General features: G+C 42.1%; 1 protein-coding gene across 1 annotated transcript; it reads right to left on the bottom strand.

The window, feature by feature from the left end:
* Positions 1 to 6,599: 6,599 nt before the first annotated feature.
* Positions 6,600 to 8,916, bottom strand: LOC127661173 (BAG family molecular chaperone regulator 2-like). The gene is made up of 3 exons (XM_052151782.1): positions 8,864 to 8,916; positions 7,048 to 7,157; positions 6,600 to 6,958 (listed from the first exon to the last, which is right to left on the bottom strand). Exons 1-3 carry the CDS (start codon positions 8,914 to 8,916, stop codon positions 6,600 to 6,602), a joined length of 522 nt encoding a protein of 173 aa, XP_052007742.1.
* Between the last annotated feature and the right edge of the window lie 5,085 nt (positions 8,917 to 14,001).

A 14,001-nucleotide genomic window follows, 5' to 3' on the forward strand; every position in this document is an offset into this window, starting at 1 on the left:
AGTATGTGTTTCACTCTTATGTTGCTTCCAGTCTACACTGGCAGATTTTATTCTATTCTATGAATACAACCTAACACCCAAAGTAAAAGTGCCAAACATGGTTTAATTAGAAAGTAAAGGGCAGCTGTTCTAAAGATACTTTGCAACAGCAAGGCAATAAAATAATATTCACAGGGCTCCAACAGGAATGACCATAGATCCAAACAGATTAGTAAAACAACCACGGAGTCAGTGCACAAAGAAACTTTCAAAGGAGTAAATAATACTTATTAAAAACGTATCGTTGTTTTCCCTGTATGTAGTGAAGTGAAAGATAAATAAATGGGTGTTTCTTCAACTATGGGCACTTTTGGCACTGTGGAACCCCTTTTTTCCACTCTTGCTAGTTTATTTAACTTGTCTACCAGGGGTGTAAATTAACAAATGACAAATTCTCACATTACTGTAATAAAGTCTTCTTTTTTTTTTTTAAGTAGTTTAAAATGGTGTACTTTTACTTGAGTAAATTTTAAGTGCTGTAACTATATTTTTACAGTGCTATTTTCCATCCGTCTGTGTTCGCTACTTCCCTGTCCTGATTTTATTTTATCTGTCAACATGATTGGCAACAGAGTGTCTCATGACTCCTGTCAAATCAAAACATGCATAGAAACTTGAACGGCAGCTGCAGATCTGGTGCCAACTGTTATGATGTGGACTATGCCTCAAACAGCATTTCAACACATGAAATGGCTTTTCGCAGTAAAAAAGATTGTGTCATGTGAGTTTAACTTGCTCAAGCCAGATATCAGCATTAATCCTGCCTCTAATTTGAAGAAACATATTGAGGTAAATCTCATATTTCTGTTTACTAGATTCTGTGTGTCTAGAACATTGCCTGTAAATTACCGATTTATCACTGATATTATTGGGATGATGTGAGAGATTAATGTAATGTTATCAATAGGGCTGGGCGATAAAATTATCACGATGTTTATCGGAAAAAAAGAGATGTCTTCGATATCGATGATAAACTGTTAAGTAATTTTCTATACTTGGCCTATGTTCTACATCTAGACCAGGCAAGGGTGTAGCAGCAGAGGGGGACGTGGGAGACACATCCCCCGCTCTCTTTAAAAAGGTGATTTTTGTCCCCCGCACTTTTCCATGCTAAACCCATAACAAATACAAATGGTGGATTTGTATACAGTATTCTTTGCTTTTTGTTACTTTGGGCTGATTGAGCGACCATCCAGCCAATCACAGGTGAGTTTCATGACCCGAAACAACCCTTACGTAATAGGCCATCAGTCAGACAGTCTAAGCTACACAACACTGTTCATTTCTATAAAGCTGCTTTCAACAATGCTCATTTATTCATGTTTTATATCACCACTGATGTTGATCTAAATGAATAATCTAGAGATGAGGGACACAAAAATAAGTTATTTATCAGCATATCATTCTTGATTGACAGCATTATGTGAAATGCACTGCAGAAAAAAACACAATGACAATCCTTCTTTTATGCACACATTGTAAATTACGTTTATATCAGCGCCCGAGTCTTCATTAAGTTATGCTTTTTACATTATTGTTGTGAGATGATAGTTTGATCGGTTGTTTTGCCAATTTTAGCAAATTACTAGATCTGTGTTAAATATGTAAAGCTATTTTTAATATCAGCTCCTGTTTTTTTACCTCTATGTTGGTATGCATTCGACAAACTGTAGAAAAAAATATAGATCTGTTGTGTTCTTGTAGACACACTTTTTTTATACATGAAACCGTACAGACGTTAATGAAACTCATAACTGTTATAAGACTATTATTGTTGTCATGCTCAGCAGCTCACAAACTGTAGGGAAATTATAGATTTGCTTTGTTCTTATAATGCTTAAAACCTCTACTAAAGTCTCTTTGTCGGTCTGTAGACAATCAAATGTAAAAATGTTCTTTTGATCATTGACCCATAAAGAACCTGTGGTCAATCCTCAAAAGGCAAGTGGACAGGCAGAAGCCCACAAATTGTGATCGACTCTGAGCACTAATAAGTCAAGAATGGATCGCCATCAGTCAGGATTTGGCCCAGAAACTGATATCCATCATGTCAGAGTGAATTGCAGAGGTTATGAAGAACAAGGGGCAACACTGTAAATATTGACTCTTTGCATATATTGAATGTTTTTGCCAATAAAAGCCTTTAAAACTTATGAAATGCTCATCATTGTTTTCCAGCATACCATAGAAACATGTGAAAAAATAATATACAAATACTGAAGCAGCGAACTTTGCAAAACACAAAATTGATGTCACTGCCAATACTTTGCCACGGCTGTATGTGCTAATGCGGGTATGTGCCAGCTGCCTAAATGATCAAATAGACCTCATAATTCCACCAATGCCCGTCTAGATGAGGCCTTAATGTAAACGCAGTCAGTTATGTCTAAAGTGAATGTAAACAGTGGGACAAAAAAAAACTAAACTTATGTGTATCAAAATGTTGGACTTGAAGAGTAACCGAATAGATCACTGTCTAGTACAGCGTTTCTCAACGGGGGCGGTACCGCCCCCTAGGGGGCGTTTGGACAGTGTTGGGGGGCGGTGTGAACGAGGCAGCAGAGAGGGGGGCGCTCAGGCACAAATGGAGGGCGTTACTCAGAGGTACTCAACAGGCGGCCTGCGCAAAAATCTTTTCAGCTCTTCTCCTTAGCCTATGTGTTCGTTTTGCTCGGATTACTGCTGCCACTTCACCAGGAGGATATGCCAGGAGAGCCGCTTCCTAAGTTACACATGCTTTTAATAGGCGGAGAATTTTCAGCGCAAAATAGAGGCGCGCTTTCACCGGCTTTTTCTGTACATAACGCGGAATACATAATTAGGCGCAGGTTACGCTTCCCCTCCCATCTATTTATGTGACACTCCCACTTTCCCCTTGTCCATCCCATGAATGCATATGCATGACACGAAAAGCGCATTTTGCCATTTTCAATTGCGACAGGCAATCTGCGCTTTCATCTCGGTGCGTCACATTCGTACATACCTCGCCATGGTTTTATGCGCACTTTGCGAAACAAATACGCCTGAAGTAGGCGCAAAAGCGTTAGTACATCTGGCCCTGAGAATTTTAATTGTAATGTGATGATCGGGTGCGGATATCTAATCGGAGAAAATCATTGGTGATGGTGAGTTTGTTTTTAACAGCTGATTCGGGTGACGTTAGAGCTGATCCGCGCATCTCTACTCTGCAATGTGTAATTGGCCGATGGGAATAATAAAGTCATAATAATATAAATATTGATTTTATATTATTTGTCTTTTTGCAGTTATTCACCTAGTATATTAATATTAACTTAAGTTCTCTCCCTCGTGTCCCGCAAAATCAGGTCTGCTGACCTGCAACAGAGCAATAGCCAGGTGGTCACCCTACGTTACTCACTGTTATTCATCACAACGTTTAAGCCTCTGACAACTCATACAATGTTCATTTGAATGTAAAATAAAATTATGTCTGTGCAAATTAATGAATTCATATTTAAATGTTGCTAATAACCCACTCGGCTAGTTACCGGCAAATGATCTCCATAGCAACGCCTAAAAACAAATGCCGCAGCTGTCAGAGTGGTAGAAATGACCGTTTGTAGGCTATTCAAATTTGAAGCCTAGTATATATTGCCTAATTGAGTGCGCGAACGACCGCTGCTTTTTCATTGGCCATTTAGGTTAGTTACGTTATTGTTCACGTGATTGGTTCATTTTAAAAAAAAATTTGTGTGAGCCTGAATTTGTTTGAATTTCTAAATACATTTGAAATACCTTTCAAACAATCCATGTGTTTTTGCATTTTTTTCCAAACACAATATTACTCAACTTGAGGCTTTTACATGTAGTTTAAATACAATAAGAAACTTCTGTTTCTGTTTCAGTTTTTTTTTTTTTACCAAAAACTCAGGCTTCAGGTATCAGTGTTGCAATTGTTTGGCTGTAATAGTATTTCTGAAGTGTTTTTTTTAAGAGGATCATGAAGAGGTCAGGGGGGCATTTGTTCAAAAAAGGTTGAGAACCACTGGTCTAGTATGTCATATAAAGGATATTAATCAAACAACATTAACAAGGAAACGAGAAAAACACTCATTACTTTTGACCGAATAACTTGAGTGTTTTATTCTTTTACATTAATACTTTTAAAGCTAGTGACATTTTTAATAATAATATTTTTGAAGAATTTTGTTTATTTTTTTATATTACTAACCCCTGATGCTCTACAGTGTGTTAATTTGTATAATAAATTAACAGAAAAGTAGAAATGATTAAAAAAAAAACAATTATAATTATGCTTAGCCTTATTGTTTTCTTATAACTGATAAAAAAAAAAAGAGTCAACATTTGTAGAGAAATACTTCAGCAGAATATTCCACTAGTCACAAACGTTTGTGCATCATGCATTAGATTAGAATGAGAACACAACTATTTCTGGGCTTAAAAGATACAAGAACTAAATCAATGTGGAACATTGTATCTCAAAAGGAGGACTGTGTGACCCCTCATGTGCTACTTAAAGGAATAGTTCACTCAAAAATGAAAATTCTCTCATCATGTACTCGCCCTCATGCCGTTCCAGATGTGTATGACTTTCTATCTTCAGAAGAATATTTCAGCTCTGTTGGTCCATACAATACAAGTGAATAGGTGCCAAAATGTTGACGCTCCAAAAAGCAAATATATGCAGCATAAATGTAATCCATATGACTCCAGTGGTTAAATCCATGTCTTCAGAAGTGATATGATAGGTGTGGGTGAGAAAGAGATCAATATTTAAGCATTTTTGCTAGAAATTCTTCTCTCTGTCCAGTAGATGGCGATATGCATGAAGAATGTGAATCACCAAAAACAAAAGAAGAAGAAAGTAAAAGTTAAAGTGGAGATTGACTGAACAGGGAGGAGAATTTATAGTCAAAATATACTTAAATATTGATATATAACCTCAGATATTCTAAAAATCTTAATTTGTGTTCGGCAGAAGAAAGAAAGTCATACACATCCGGGATGGCATAAGAGTGACTAAATGATGAGAGAATTAAAATTTTTGTGTGAATTATTCTTTTAAAGCCCGATGTGGCCCCTGTACCAAACAACTTTTCCCACCCTTGCTCTACCTCCTCTATTGTGCGGGATATGACGTACTAAATGATCCTGCTTTTTTAGCGTTTTTTTTGCATTCCTTTTGTTTGAACATGTTTTATGCACAACAATAACTCTCTCTTTCGGCATTAAGGGCATTTTAGACCTTACATATACATTTATTTTAATGTAATTGTTTTATATTTTATGATTTCAAATGGTGATTAGTGTATTGAAAATAACTTTCATCTTATAATTTCTGTAATCATGTCGCCCTTTAATTTATTTTTTTAAATCAGATTCATGTAGTTTTACAATATCATAGATAAGTGATGTATTTTAAAAGTTGTCAATCACAAACACCTATAAAATACCTTTTTTATTCTTTCTGGCAAACAGCCATAGAAGGGAATTAAATTTTTAAATCACAGCATTGAGTTTTTATTATAATGGGGCATAGCTTTCGTAACTCAGTTTTTTTCTCTTTTACTCTTACTTGAGTAGTTTTTAGGACTGGTACTTTTACTCACACTACATTCTGAAGTAACAGTACTTCTACTTTTCATATTTTTCAGTCCTCTGTCTACCCCTGTTTTCTACATACAAAAATGAGGGAAAGTCATTAATTTGGGTAAATATTAAGGGAATATTCAAGGTTCAATACAAGTAAAGCTCAATTGAAAGGATTTAAAGCATAATGCTGATTATTACAGAAAATGATTTCAACTCGTCCCTTGTTTATTTAAAAGTGGCAGATACAGCAATGCACTTACAATGGAAGTGAACGGTCCAGTTCAAAAACATTCAAATACTACCCATTTCCAAAGCACAAGATGTAAACATTCCATGTTTTGACACAAGTTTAGTGTGATAACATCACTTATAGTGGTTTATTGATAAGGTTATCACACTAAAATCATGTTAACTTTTATGATGTTTACATCTTGGTGCTATAGTTTTGAAACGCTGTGTATTTTAATGTGTTTGTACTGGCCCCATTCACTTCCATTCTTGGTCATAACTCAGATTTATTTATTTTTTATAAAAATTTGTATCTATAAACTAGGAAGGAGCTGATTTTTTTGTAATCCATATATCAATATTATCAATATATTACATTGAAATGTTTATATTTATTTCACATTTTGTTTAGACTATCATAATCATAGCAGAGGTATAATACATATTTTTGTTATTTTCAGACTGACTGGGTTAAATTATCAAATCTATCCACAAAGGGCATTTTAAAAGTACCAAAAATGAAATGCTTCCCTCATATAATAAAACGTTTAAAATAAATAAAGCCCTAGGACATAAGATTTGTTGGAGAAACAAATATGACAATCACCCAATATGGATATGATCAAGTTTCAGAGTGTCTGTGGCACATGTGGTTTTCCTCAAAGCTAAAAAAGGCACTTGGGTGGCATTACAAAATGAACAACTGTGATTCCCCTCATCCCCTACTTGCCATTGACAAGACTGGAATGATCAATCTTCTACTTATCCATGATTCTAATAGTTTTCTCAGCATTGTCCATGTTCCTGATGAGGGTCTCCAGGCGCCGCTTGATTTTCTTCTGGTCTTCCAGGGAACAGCTGATCACGACACTCTGAAACTTCTGATCAATGGGCACAGCTGTTGCTTTGGTCACACATGCTGTGTGAAGAGCCTGCAGCCTCGTTTGAGCCCCCTCCATATTATCAAGCACTTGAGATGCGATTTCATCAATAGTGGCTGTGGCTTTATTCAAGGCCTCTTCCTGTTGGGGGTTGCGGATCGTATCAACAGAAACACTCACTGTTAATGTCCTGCCCATAAGTCTACTGGCAATAAGTGAGAGCTCTTCCCTTTCCCCTGAAACAGAAGTTGAAATTGTGTTATGTATCTGATAATATTACAGTTCCATTAGAAACCACAAATGGCGCACAGTGCTGAGAGCGTACCGTCACAAATGGTTCTCATTTGCTGACTGTTTTGTATCGATTGGATGATCTCAATTAAACACTCTCTCTCTTGCTCCATAGTAGTGGCTGCCTCACGAAGAGCCTCCACCCTACAAGAGATGCATATGATGTTATAAAAGAGGCAACTATGTAAAGCACTTACATGCTGATAGGTCTAATTATATGATTCAGTGGATGGATTGCATTGTATTAGATGGCAGTTGTTGTGGCCATTAGAAACTGTAATTAATTAAATTTATAAAAAATACTATACACTGATCAGCCAACACATTATGATCACTCACCAGTGACATGAAACAGCAAGGCTTTTGGTCCAAGGAGGGACAAACCACAAACCAGTGACTGGGTGTTGGGCCCCTAAGGCTTATTGATGCGTGAGGGCAATGAAGACTATGCCTTGGCAAGTCGGTATAGTTTTGGCAGCACACGGAGGACCAACATCATACTAGGCAGGTGAAAAAACACAAGTTTCCCCAGCCTGACATCTATTAAAACTAATTTAGAACCATCATTATATCAAAGACTTTAACAATTACAAATAATGTCCTACTTTTAGAAAGTTATAACTAGCTAGGTGTGTGAAACCAACAAATAATGTCCTACTTTTAGAAAGAACACTGTTCCAGTTTTCAGCAAAAAAAAAAAAGTGATTTTTAATTGTTTCAGAGTGAAAATGTTATTTTTAAATACTGAAAACCAGTTATAGCCAGTTCATTTTGTTTCCATAATTTTTTCATGAAGCTAAAGGCCAAAGGGTTTATCACAGTACATTTTGGAACTACTACACTTCATGTTGCCTGAAAAAATGAAACATGTGCTTTGATCCTGGAGGAAACTGCTGCATCACACATTTCTTTCCCTAATTGCCGTTATGAATGTCATATTCTCTGAATGAAGAACATACAGTTTACATAGACGGCTAATGCAGATACAGGTAAAACATTCTTAGAAGTAAAAAGTACTTTTCTCAGTTGTTTTCAAGTCTTTGCTGAATTATTGTTAGATCTGATGCATTAATACAGATTTGATGCTGCTGGGTTTTGACAGAGAAGCAGATCAGTAAATAAAATTATACTTAACTGTTCATTAACTGTATGCTTATGATTTCTACGCTGATAAATCCACCACACAAGAAAAACAATTGCTTATTTTAGTGAGGCATGTGGCTTATTTTGAGCTTGTATTTTCCAGACCAGATTGATTGTTTCTCCTGCGAGATCTGGCAACACTGTGCTAGGGGTGGGTGAAATACCAGTTGCAGAGCACTGTCATTTTAAACGTTATTAACAATTTTTTATTTTGTTCTAACGGTAACCTTTTGGAATGTAGGCTGCACAACGAAAAAGTACAGTTTTTACACAGAACAAACCGAAATGAAAAATGTTTCGTTATTAGTCCCTGATAAATAGGCCTACATCACAATGCCGATTTTATTGACTACCATTTCGACACTGATACGCATTTAATCCATATATATATATATATATATATATATATATATATATATATATATATATATATATATATATATATATATATATATGCGCAATTAAAACACTTGTTATATTTCCAATGTAAAAAACGAAAACAAAAAAACATATGTAAGGCAGGTTATTCCTGCACTGTTCCAACAATAGCAAATATAGTGTTTCAACACTGTGGATGTATTTGAAAACTTGTAATGGCAAAGAAAAAATAACTTGAGCACCAAATTAACTGACTTAAAACTATAATCAGCGTAATCTCTATTAATTCCGCTGAGAGTGAAAAGTTAATCAATGTCCATTAATCTTACCTCATTTCGATTTGATCCAGATTTTCCAGTAGTCGTCCAGACCGGTCCGCCATGGAATTCTTCTGAATTTGCCTTTAGACGCTTCGTTCATTTTGGCGTTAATTTTCGCTTGAGCCACATTAGCTGCTGTAAATCAATGCACTAATGAACAATTTCACGAGAGTGCAGTGAACTGTAGGATATTCTGGATCAGCACACCCGAGTACATTCATGCCCGTTTCGAGAAGGAAATGTTCTGTAGAATCGACTCTTTTTAATGATTATGTCGAACTGAGTCGCAGTGTTTACAAATCACTAGGGAAAATAATATGGAGTAAAACTATGAGGTAAGTGAGACATGATGGAGTCGAAAATAAATCAACATTTGTCACATTTTTTCCCTGGCACAAAACATAACAGGTTAGTGATAGTGATGATTTACTGAATCACAATGGTCTCTGTGACGTGTCACTGGAGCTGACCACCCATTTTAAGTCAATCACAAACGCTCTCTACCTGTCAATCATTATGTTTTCGCATTAATAGAGGTTCCCTATCGAGAGGTCTCTCCTATTGCGTAAGTAGCTTACGCTATGGGAAAACTCAGTTTCTCGAGAAATATTGCATATCCTTTACTGAACAAGCGTTCGCCCCCGCAACGCTTTTAAGAGTAAAAGAGTTATTTTCCAGGCGTTGTTTCAAATGCCTTCAGCCTGTGCCTCGTGCAGAGGCCCTCTTTCTGACGGAGATCGGCACACCATCTGCACTCGCTGCCTGGGTCTGGACCACGCAGAAGCTGCACTCATTCAGGGCAGATGCCTCCGGTGATGTCACGCCGGCTGAGTCCCTGCGGGCATCACCGCTACCAGATGTCTCCCCGCCGCCGGTCCATTTCGCGAGAGCGGACCTGCACCCCTCAAACAAAGCGGTGGGTCTCGTCTCGTTCGGCACATCAGGGGACGACGACGGAAAGGATGACAGCCTCTCTCTTGACGCTGCATCCGACGACTCACGCCATCGGCATCAGCGGACACGAGCGCGGGCACCAGCATGGACTCGGAGATCGTCCGTATCCTGTCTAAGGCTGTGGAAGACCTCGGGCTCGACTGGTCTTTTCCGGAAGAACCCGCCCGCAGCCGGCTGGATGAGTGGTTCCTGCAGGGGCGCCGGCAGGCCCCCCGACAGAGACCCTCTCCTTTCTTCTTGTGAGCTCGTCGTGCACGACGAGCTCACAAAGTCGTGGAAAGCCCCGCACTCGGCTCGCCTAAAGCCTTCTTTCTCTTCTTCGCTCTCCTCAGTGGACGGCGCGAGAGAAAGAGGCTACGAGGCAACTCCGCCCCTAGAGGAGACTGTGGCCAACCATCTATGCCCACCCTCCACCGCTGGATGGAAGGCCGTGCAGAACCACATCAGCTCTCACCGGTCAAGCTGCGTCAGCGCTGCATTTGATGGCGGTTCTACAAGTGTTTCAGGCCAAACTTCTCCGCTGTATGGACGAGTCTGGACCTGAACCCGACGCTTTTAAGGACCTGCGCAGTGCTACGGATGTAGCTCTGTGAGCCACAAAGGCCACAACCCAATCCATTGGCCGGGCCATGGCTAATTTGATCGTCCTTGAGCGCCATCTGTGGCTAACGCTAACGGAGATGAAGGACGCGGATAAGGCACCCTTCCTTGACGCACCTGTCACTCCGAGCGGCCTGTTCGGACCTACGGTGAGAGATTTCACGGAGCACTTCACTGAGGCGCGGAAGGATTTGCATGCTATGCATCACTTCCTGCCTAAGCGCTCCAGCTCATCTCAAAAACCGCCCCAGCAGCAGCAGCGAGCCAGGGCAGAGCCGCCCATCTCCCAGCTGAAGAGCAGACCTGAAAAGGACGCTCGACACCGCTCGCGTTCCGCTGGCCGAAGAAAGCCGCAGGAGCAACGAGGCCCTCGACCCAGAATCACCCTGAACACAGAGCCTCGTAAGTCTTCCTAGCAGCAGGAAGAAAGAGAGGGAGTACGCGTCTCGCAAATGCCGGACCGCTCCCTCGCAAACATGTAAAACATTACCCAGTCCCCTTACAGGCGGCTGGAAATGTCTATACAGCAGTCAATGGGCCAGTCATAAAACTCGCTCACCTGCAATCAAACGCCGTTTTCACGGCAACACACAGAAATCACCAAAAGAGTCATTTTCTGCCTGTGTCACTAAGGGTTCACATGTCCACACTAAAGTGCGCATTCCCACATATCAATACTGTCCAAACAGTGCCAAACACCTCCCCAGCTCAGGCTGGATGTCTCAAAAATGTACATCGTGTGCCTATTGTCATGTATGCACCACTACACACAAGCACTGTTCCCACAGTTATAAACACTTCCCCAGTAAAAACGGGGAAGTGTAGCGCGTGTGCCTGCCGTATTGCATGCACCCCTACACACAGCTACCCACACAGTTTCAAACAGCTATGCGGCAAAACATCACAGATGCAATGCGCGAGCTAAGAAACTCCCCGCTAAATGCGGAAAGCTTTATGAATGTGGCGCGCGTGCCCATAATGATGAATGCACCCCCACTTCAAAACACTGTTCATACAGTTTCAAGCACCTCTCCGACTCATGCTGTGAGCATTTCGGAAATAGCGCATGTGCCTGTACTCTCACACGCACCTCTGCACTTGGCACTCAATACGGCTGCTCAGCGCGCACCTGCGCCTCTGAGAGCCGTAGATTCTGTGTTAGCACAAAGCGATTTGCCCGGCGGGGCCCATACGTCACTGCGACACGCCCCCAGCCGGCATTCAGCCCATATCTGTGCGAGCAGAAGCCTGGGAAAAAATTCCCGACATGCCGAAATGGGGTTTGAACATAATAAAACACGGATACTCACTTCAATTCGCTCGCAGACTACCCCCGCTTTTCAGCGGTGGTCGAGACGAAAGTGAGGAAAGATGTGTCACATGTTCTACGCACCAAGGTGCTCAAACTGATAGAGAAGGGCGCTATAGAAACTGTTCCTCCCTCTTTGAGCGAGGCGGGTTTTTACAGCCGCTATTTTCTCGTCCCAAGAAAGGACGGTGGCCTTCGCCCCATCCTGGATCTCAGACATCTGAACAAAGCGTTAATGATTCGCTCGTCAGAATGTTAACAACCAAACATATCCTCGCGCAAGTTCGCCCCGGGGATTGGTTTCTATCAGTGGATTTGAAAGACGCTTACTTTCACATCCCGATAGCGCCTCACCACAGGCCCTTTCTGAGATTCAGCTGAGGGACAGTCATACCAGTACACAGTACTACCATTCGACCTATCATTGGCCCCCGTACATTCCACGAAATGTATGGACGCGGCACTTTCCCCTGAGACAGCGGGGAGTGCGGATACTGAATTACCTCGACGATTGGCTAATCATAGCACAATCAGAGGTTCAGTTAATGACACACAGATCTTGGACTATCAGCCATTTACAATGCCTGGGTCTGAGAATAAATTTTGCAAAGAGCGTGCTATCCCACAGCCAGAAGATTTCTTTTCTAGGAATAGCGCTACACTCAGTGCAGATGACAGCGCGCCTCTCATCAGAGCGCGTGCTCTCTATTTGACGCCTTGCAACATCGTTCAGAACGGACGCGACGCCCCCGTCAAAAGATTTCAGAGAATGCTCGGTCTCACGGCCTCGGCATCAGCTGTACTCCAGCTAGGATTGTTGCACATGCGTCCTCTCCAGCGCTGGCTCAAGAGCCGTGTCCCCACTCACGCGTGGCACTCGGGCCACTTTTTGATCAGAGCGAATCACGGCTGTATAAAAGCCCTGACGCCCTGGAAAGCCATAAACTGCTATCAAACCGGCGTGAGTCTGGGCGTGAATACGCGGAGAAAAATGATCACGACAGATGCCTCCAGAATAGGATGGGGGGCCCTTTACGAGGGCAGGCCTGTTTCCGGCTTTTGGTCAAACCCGGAAAAGCACCTACACATAAACTGTCTGGAAATGAAAGCGGTCGCCTTGGCTCTCAGAGCCCTGCTTCCGTACCTGCAAAACGAACACGTCCTGGTCCGAACGGACAACATGACGGTAGTTTCGTATGTAAATCGCCAAGGTGGACTCAGGTCGAGCTCCCTGCACTCTATGGCCAGGGAGCTCATCCTATGGTCACAACACCACCTGCGCTCGCTAAGGGCAGCGCACGTGCCAGGCGTCCTGAACCAAGGAGCGGACATGCTATCCAGAGACAAAGTTCTCCCAGGAGAATGGTCTCTCCATCCTCTGACGGTTCAGTGGTTATGGCGAACCTTTGGCGAGGCAGAGGTCGACCTCTTCGCCTCCAAGGAAAACGTGCACTGCCCTCTCTTCTTCTCAAAAAGCACGGACACGCTCGCCCAAGTTTGCCCGAGCCGCCCCTTGTATGCTTTTTCCCCGATCGCGATGCTGCCTCAGGTCATCATTCGGATCAGGGAGGTGAAATGTGCAGTGCTCCTGGTAGCCCCACTCTGGAAAAACCAGACATGGTTTCCAGAGCTGTTACAGATGATGCAATCTGCCCCATGGCCGATTCCGCTGAGGCAAGACCTCCTCGGACAGGCCAGCGGGATGATTCTTCATCCCCGCCCCGATCTGTGGGCCCTCCATGCATGGCCCCTCAACGGGTTCCCGAGAACCTCCCCAGTGGAGTTCTGAAAACCATTACTGAGGTGCGAGCCCTCTACGAGGCTTGTATGCCCAAAAGTGGAAAGTGTTCAGTGACTGGTGTGATACCAAGAGCTTGAACCCCAAAACATGCGAGATACCAAGTGTACTCGCCTTTTTGCAGGAGCTGCTGGAGGCGGGCCGCACACCCTCCACGCTCAAAGTCTATGTGGCTGCCATAGCGGCATCACACAATCCTGATAAAGGACATTCATTAGGAAAAACGATCTGATCGTTCGCTTCCTAAGAGGCGCTAGGAGGATGAACCCTCCTCGCCCACCTTCGGTGCCGATCTGGGACCTGGCCACGGTCCTGGACGCACTCAAAGGTGCCCCGTTCGAACCTCTCCGAACCGTGCACCTCAAGCAGCTCCGCTCAAAACCACGCTCTTGCTGGCACTCGCTTCAGTTAAAAGAGTGGGCAACCTGCAGCGCTGTCATCAAGCTGCTTGCCTGGAATTTGGACCTAACGACTGCAGAGTTGTCC

This window comes from Xyrauchen texanus, chromosome 20 (genome assembly GCF_025860055.1).
Source record: "Xyrauchen texanus isolate HMW12.3.18 chromosome 20, RBS_HiC_50CHRs, whole genome shotgun sequence".
Lineage (NCBI taxonomy): Eukaryota > Metazoa > Chordata > Actinopteri > Cypriniformes > Catostomidae > Xyrauchen > Xyrauchen texanus.

Bases quoted from the DNA above. Each gene is read 5' to 3' on its own strand.
- LOC127661173 (XM_052151782.1), bottom strand. From the start codon at position 8,916: ATGGCGGACCGGTCTGGACGACTACTGGAAAATCTGGATCAAATCGAA. The intron at 7,158-8,863 runs GTAAGATTAATG...CATCTCTTGTAG, and splicing joins CTGGATCAAATCGAAATGAG to GGTGGAGGCTCTTCGTGAGG. The intron at 6,959-7,047 runs GTACGCTCTCAG...CTTCTGTTTCAG, and splicing joins AATGAGAACCATTTGTGACG to GGGAAAGGGAAGAGCTCTCA.